Source organism: Penaeus japonicus, unplaced genomic scaffold, assembly GCF_977035675.1.
Source record: "Penaeus japonicus unplaced genomic scaffold, GWHDUDI00000001_assembly GWHDUDI00000029, whole genome shotgun sequence".
Lineage (NCBI taxonomy): Eukaryota > Metazoa > Arthropoda > Malacostraca > Decapoda > Penaeidae > Penaeus > Penaeus japonicus.
In genome coordinates, this window is record NW_028234431.1 from 9,712,986 (window position 1) to 9,720,485 (window position 7,500).

The 7,500-nt window shown below is 36.0% G+C and overlaps 1 protein-coding gene across 1 annotated transcript in view; it reads left to right on the plus strand.

The window, feature by feature from the left end:
- Positions 1-1,399: 1,399 nt before the first annotated feature.
- The window catches only part of LOC147468368 (uncharacterized), a 12,262-nt gene continuing 6,161 nt past the window's right edge, over positions 1,400-7,500 (plus strand). Inside the window, exons 1-3 of the mRNA XM_086554367.1 lie at positions 1,400-1,412; positions 2,060-2,162; positions 4,119-4,195. Of these exons, the coding sequence (XP_086410493.1) occupies positions 1,400-1,412; positions 2,060-2,162; positions 4,119-4,195 (193 nt within the window). The remainder of the gene's footprint in view (positions 1,413-2,059; positions 2,163-4,118; positions 4,196-7,500) is intronic.

The following is a 7,500-nucleotide window of genomic DNA, read 5'->3' on the forward strand; positions in this document are numbered from 1 at the left end:
AATAGCATCACATTGTGACCTCGGTCACTTTCATGACGCGTCTGTATGTGACCTTATCCTATGGAACATTCTTGCACGTGTGAATTTGTAGAAAATCGTTAACAAATATTAAGGAATTATATGTGTCTTAACTCTGATTTTCTCTACATTGCTTCATTTATTTTATTGTCTGGCGCATATTACGTTTGTATATTTCTTAATGCATGGACTATATATTTGCATCTTCTGTAACATGACATACTGTGTCATTTGTTGATTCGATTAATGATCACACTACTGACCTCAACTCGGTCACGTTGTAATCGTAAGTGGAATTACCCCAATTTAAACTGTTACTTTGTGTGAAATTCTATAATTTCAACATTCGACAGTATATGTTTTTAACATTTATGTACTTTGTGGATTATGATTGTTAATTCATTACAATCTCTATGGGCAATTATTTCATATCTCTAACATGTTTCATCACTTCATATTATGATCTATCAATCACATTTAGTAAAGAAATGTTGACAGATGCATGTTCGTTTCTTAGCTTTCTTCCTATTTCATTGTATAGTCATATTCGACTATCTTTGCATTTTTCATTGCATTATTGATTATTGTTACTTCCATACATTTTCATTGGGTTTTAATTGTCAAGTAAACTTTAATCCTTGTATGATATGATTGTCGATTATTTTTAATTTTAAGCAATTGTCGACTTCGACACACCACTAACATATATGTTATTATCATAGGCCTCTCCGAGTTTCCGACCTTTCGAAACATTTCATGGGTCAATCGGGAAAACGCCAATATATTCTTCATCGATATATACGGAACGCAAACGTTCCACTAGGACAGGTTTCAGGAAAAGGTTTATTATCATTTCATATTTTACAGCTTTTCAGCTTTAATTGGCCTTTCTCAAGCTACTGTACTCCTCACTTATCGGGCCTTCATTTGCACATAGACGCCCATTGCATGTGCAATACTCACCCTAATTACGCGATATCTATGGTACACAAACAAAGATTGAATAAACCCGCGAAATTAGGGTTATGTTTCGCACTCGGTGCACCGCGCCTCGGAGGGATCTTGACAACCTGACGTTCACAATTAATTCTCTCAAACAGAGACTAGCGCGCTTATCACTTATCAGACGTTCCAGGCTTGCTAACTCCACATTTTTTGTTAGCTATGCACATATGTAATGGTATTTCTTTTCAGTTGCCCCGATCTTGGCTATTTACGCCGCACCTTTTTTTCAGAAGGACGAGTTCGGCCACACAATTGAAATATCTTAGCATATAGTGCTAATAATTCTATCATATTGATCTTTGTTCTCGAGACTAAGAACAGCGTTTCCCCACGGGACGAGTTCAATTTGGCGCATGATCTTACCGGTCCACTAGGCATGGTCAATCACGGTAAATCAACCCTATTCCTCCAACGGAACGACCTCCAGGTTCCATTGTTATTATTAATAATATTATTTTTATTTCAGCTCTCATTAAATATTATTTTTTTCCAGTCTCATCAATCTGACTCATGTCGTGCCTTCTAATTAATTGAAGGACTTGGATTCGGTTGATATTTGGATTAAATATTAATATTTTTTCTTTCTCATATGCATACTCCATGATATTTTTGTTACCCCACTTTGCCTCAAACTCTTGACTTCGGTCACGCCTATTTTAAGGATAGATATGGTTGGTAATTTGGCTATTATTTTTTTTACATGCATCATTACACATTTACATTGTTCTTTTCTAATTTGCTACTGACCGTGGTCACCATGCGTGCCTTTCACTCCCCGAAGGACTAGGACTAAGTTAGTAAATGGAAGAATTACATCTTAACTTATCATTTTTTTCATTACTCATCACTTTCAAAAGCAGAAATATTTTGCACATAGTCATCATCGTTGAATCGGTCTGCTACTGCGTAAGTATTGTCAGCAAAAAACATGAATTCGGTAACTATTTCTATTTCTTGTTATTGCCAAACGTATGATTATGTTTGCATATATGATATTTTCAATTTGAATTACTAATTTCGCTATACCCTGCGATAGTTTCTGCTGGTAACTACCACATCTGTTCGACTACCAGGACTATTTCTATGCTGGTATTACGGTTACTGATGCAGTCAACTCCTTGGGCATTGTTGAAACTCTGGTGATCTGAAGCCCGGTCTCCTAATGACTTTTTCCCATCTGATCTTAAACAGATACCTGACTTGCAACGGCTCTGAGCAAGTCACCGGCATCACCCGATGCCTATTCGCAAGTCGTACTCTTGTATTTTTTTGTACTATATTACCATTACTGGTATACCAATTGTATGAGTATATTTTATAATCTTAGCATAACTTACTTGCTTGTAAAAAAATTTTAATTGTTCCTACAAATTATGACATAATAATATGTTAATTAATTAGCAAAGCAATGCACTTATTGTATGCATATTTGATATCTGATTCCATTGATATTTGGCTTGTTATTTTCAAACTAGTTATTTCATCACTACTATTATCCATTATCTTAGAAACATGCATCTGCACAATTTTTGATCCTACGCCCTTTACCCTGTCCTCTACAACAATCGTAATGCACTTGTTAGTGTAAAGTTTATCTGATACGATAGTGATGGATCAGAATGGCATGTCAACCAGACGTGTCAATCCTGTAACCAGCGCAGCCCATCTCGAAGCCTGCACTGATTGCACATCCGTGTGATCCTGTGCAATAATCGGAGACGTTTTGCCACGCATTTCCTGATCTCTTAGTATATTTTCAAGAGCGCCACTGATCACGGATCTCCTGTTTTCTGCCTAAGTATCGCTGATTTTGCATTCTCTTTTCGTTATATCTAATTTTCTTAACCAAATCGGGACGATTTGGGGTAACGTGGTCGAGCGATATGAAGGTCTTATTGTATATGATAAAGATTCAAAATTCATAACGAAGCAATAATTAAATATTTCAGTTACTTAAACACAATGTCTCCCAGTTCCAGGTCAGTCCTGAATGCCCACGTTCGGAGGGCGTGGCCAAAGTCCTGCCCTCATTACCACGTGGACCAATCACCGCCGGATCGGGCAGCTCCCTGACCAATTAGAAGAATTGTCGCGCCCCTCGTACTGACCCGGTATCCTCCTCAAAATAGGTCATTGAGTAGATTTAGACAGAATTAGTTCGACCTTCAAGTGGAGAAGACCGTGCTCGGACGGTATCGGGGGTGGTGGGTTGTCCTCTCCCTTCACCTGCGTCCCTCAAGATGATGGCCAGTGATTCCAGTTTTACAAATCGTAGACAGATTCTTGTTTTAGTGCAATAACTTTAGTGACTTAGCTTATTTCATATACTGTTCATTGTCTGTGTGGAAGCTTTCCTTAGTGTTGTGTTTATATTAATGTTATTGATATACTTATAGCTTAGATCTCGTTAGCTTTGCGATAGGCTTAGCTTCCCCCTTGTATATATATATATCGTGCCTCCCTTGTAAATAATGTTATATATATATCTTGATTTTATAATATATTGTTAATGTTTTCGCTACCGTGTTTAACATCATCCCTTTATATATTATGTGTGGGAATTAGATCAATCTCTGCTCGCAACATATTCGGGTGCCCGGGACGGGACCCGTCGTGTCAATTACACAAATAGTGTTAGTATTTAGGATATATACAATTTACACAAACTGGTCGTAGTAGGGACACAACTTAATACCATCACATAAATCTGGTTTTGTTTTTGTCAGCGGTGAGATTCATTTCTGCTCACACACATATTCTGGTGGAAATGCAGGATAAGAACCTCACGTCGTTAATTAGTTATAGAATAATGTCTTTGATTATAAATATTTAAATCGTTTTAAAAAAAAAAAGAAAAAAAACCGCCTCGCTACAAATATTTTGGGCTTCTGTTTGATTTAAAATAACAAATTGATAGGACCTAGTTTTCTATTTTTTTTTTTTTATTGCGTAAGCCACAATTTAGGCATTATAGCTACAGTATTAGTGGCTCTTCTTTCTATTTTTTTCACTACGTGACAGTGATATCTGGAGAAAGAAAGTACCTCCTCATTTTAGGTTAAAAGTGTAGAATATTAACCTAATATTTATTTAAGTCGTGTCGTTGAACCGCTCGCGCCTACTTCAGTAACCCTTGTCAATCCCACCTTATACGGTAACGGCTGGGCGCTGGGTACAATTATCGCCACGTTAGTTTTGTCTAAGTGTGTATTTTGTGATTGTGAACAACATCAGCACTAAGAGGAACACAACAATCGCAGTGAAGCTACTTCTCTTCTCTCAGCAACTAAAGGTAAGTCACTTTAAGGTTGCTAGACATTGTATCTCCTGTGTTTCCCTGCCCCCCCCCCCCATTGGCTTTTTTTTTTTTTCTGTTTATTGTTGCTTTAAAAATCCACCAAATCCACAACAAAACACACCAACATAAACCCAACGAACAAACCACATACCACCAAACAAATACAAAAACACACATCCCCACAACACAACCGACATAAAACAACAAACAAAAAAACCCACAGACAAAACCCCAACAAACCATCCTACCAACCTAAAAACACCCCAAACCCCACCAAAAAACACAAAACTCCCCGTCATTCCCCCACCCTCCCACCCTCGCTTTCTCATATATTTCTCATTTTGTTAATTAGTGATCTTTTTCTACGTATCGTTTCGTTAATTTCACTACATTACTTTTCGTTAACATTCAGTAACGCAATATTTCACATCATTATCTTATGTGTCTTCCGATGTGTACGTTATTCGTTCTTTTTACTATGATACGAATGTTTAACAATTATTCTATGTTATTCGTATTCTCGTAGAAATTCACATAAAGGTGTGACATTACTCTTTCATAGGAAGCCGATAAAGTAACTGTTTCGTTTAATTATTCTATTATTCTACGCTTTGATTGCTCTACGTTATCTTGTGTGAATTTACGATTACATTTTACTACGTATAATGCATGATTTGTTTTTATGTGCGTTAGTTTAGTAAATAACTGTAAATCACATCATATTCTTATGGCAATAACTTCGAAATTTCTTATGTAGAATTTCTAAAGTCTGTGTGATTTTCTTAAGTTTTCGTTCCTATGCGAAATTTAACAAGTCGACTTCTTCGAACAAAAATATATTCAGTTACACGTTTCAGATTCGTCATTTGATCTCGTGTGATTATTTTTCTTGTGAATTTACATACTTTCCTTTCTTGAATATGGGTTATACTATGTATTCGTGGAAATGTAATTCACTTTGCGTTAACATTTATTATATTTGCTCTTTTCTTATGGGACTTTAATATAATTTCTTTTATTCTTGCTTTAATATGCATTTAATTATTAAATGTATTTTGCATATGACCTGACCTCACTTGACCCTTGACCCGTTCGTATGGTCAATCTGAACATAAAACTTTGACAATGTGTTATATTTCTCGCGACCCTTCTGTCCCTTGTGGTCAAATTCATGACCGTGTGATATTGGGAATAGCATCACATGTGACCCTCGGTCACTTCATGACCGCGTTCTGTATGTGACCTTATCCTATGACATTCTTGCACGTGTGAATTTGTAAGAAAATCGTTAACAAATATTAAGAATTATATGTGTCTTAACTCTGATTTTCTCTACATTTTCATTTATTTTATTGTCTGCATATACGTTTGTATATTTCTTAATGCATGACTATATATTTGCATCTTCTGTAACATGACATACTTTGTCATTTGTGATTCGATTAATGATCACACTACTGACCTCACTCGGTCACGTTGTAATCCGATAATTGGAATTACAATTTAAACTGTCTTTGTGAAATTCTATAATTCTCAACATTCGACAGTATATGTTTTTAACATTTTTTACTTTGTGGACTTATGATTGTTAATTCATTACAATCTCTATGGCAATTATTTCATATCTTAACATGTTTCATCACTTCATATTATGATCTATCATCACATTTAGCTAGAAATGTTGACAGATGCATGTTCGTTTCTTAGCTTTCTTCCTATTTCATTGTATAGTCATATTCGACTATCTTTGCATTTTTCATTGCATTATTGATTATTGTTACTTCCATATTTCATTGTTTAATTGCAAGTAACTTTAATCCTTGTATGATATGATTGTCATTATTTTTAATTTTAAGCAATTGTCGACTTCGACACCACTAACATATATGTTATCATCATAGGCCTCTCCGAGTTTCCGACCTTTCGAAACATTTCATGGGTCAATCGGAACGCCAAATATCTTATCATGATATTACGAACGCAACGTTCACTAGGACAGTCAGGAAAAGGTTTACTTATCATTTCATATTTTACAGCTTTTCAGCTTAATTTGCCTTTCTCCAGCTACTGTACCTCACTTATCGGGCCTTCATTGCATGACGCCCATTGCATGTGCATCTCACCCTAATTACGCGTATCTATGGTACCAAAATTGAATAAACCGCGAATTACGGGTTATTTTTCGCACTCCGGTGCACCGCGCCTCGGAGATCTTGACAACCTGACGTCACAATTAATTCTCTCAAACAGAGATAGCGCGCTTATCACTTATCAGACGTTCCAGGCTTGCTAACTCCACATTTTTTGTTAGCTATGCACATATTAATGGTATTTCTTTCAGTTGCCCCGATCTTGGCTATTACGCCGCACCTTATTTCAGAAGGACGAGTTCGGCCACACAATTGAAATATCTTAGCATAGTCTAATAATTCATCATATTTATCTTTGTTCTCGAGCTAAGACAGCGTTTCCCCACGGGACGAGTTCAATTTGGCGCATGATCTTACCGACCACTAGCATGGTCAATCACGGTAAATCACCTATTCCTCAACGGAACGACCTCCAGGTCAATGTTATATTAATAATATTTTTTTATTTCAGCTCTCATTAACATTTATTTTTTTCCAGTCTCATCCAATCTGACTCATGTCGTGCCTTCTAATTAATTGAAGGACTGGATTCGGTTGATATTTGGATTAATATTAATATTTTTTTCTTTCATATGCATACTCATGATATTTTTTTACCCACTTTGCCTCAACTCTTGACTTCCGGTCACGCCTATTTTAAGGATTAGATATGGTTGGTAATTTGGCTATTATTTTTTTTACATGCATCATACACATTTACATTGTTCTTTCTAATTTGCTACTGACCTTGGCTCACATGCCGTGCCTTCACTCCCCGAAGGACTAGACTAAGTTAGTAAATGGAAGAATTACATCTTAACTTATCATTTTTTTCATTACTCATCACTTTTCAAAGCAGACACATATTTTGCACATAGTTCATCCCTCGATGAATCCGGTCTGCTACTGCGTAAGTATTGTCAGCAAATAACATGAATTCAGGTAAATACTTCCTATTTCTTGTTATTGCCAAATCATATGATTATGTTGCATATATGATTATTTTTCAATATGAAATACTAATTTCGCTATACCTTGCAGATAGTTTCT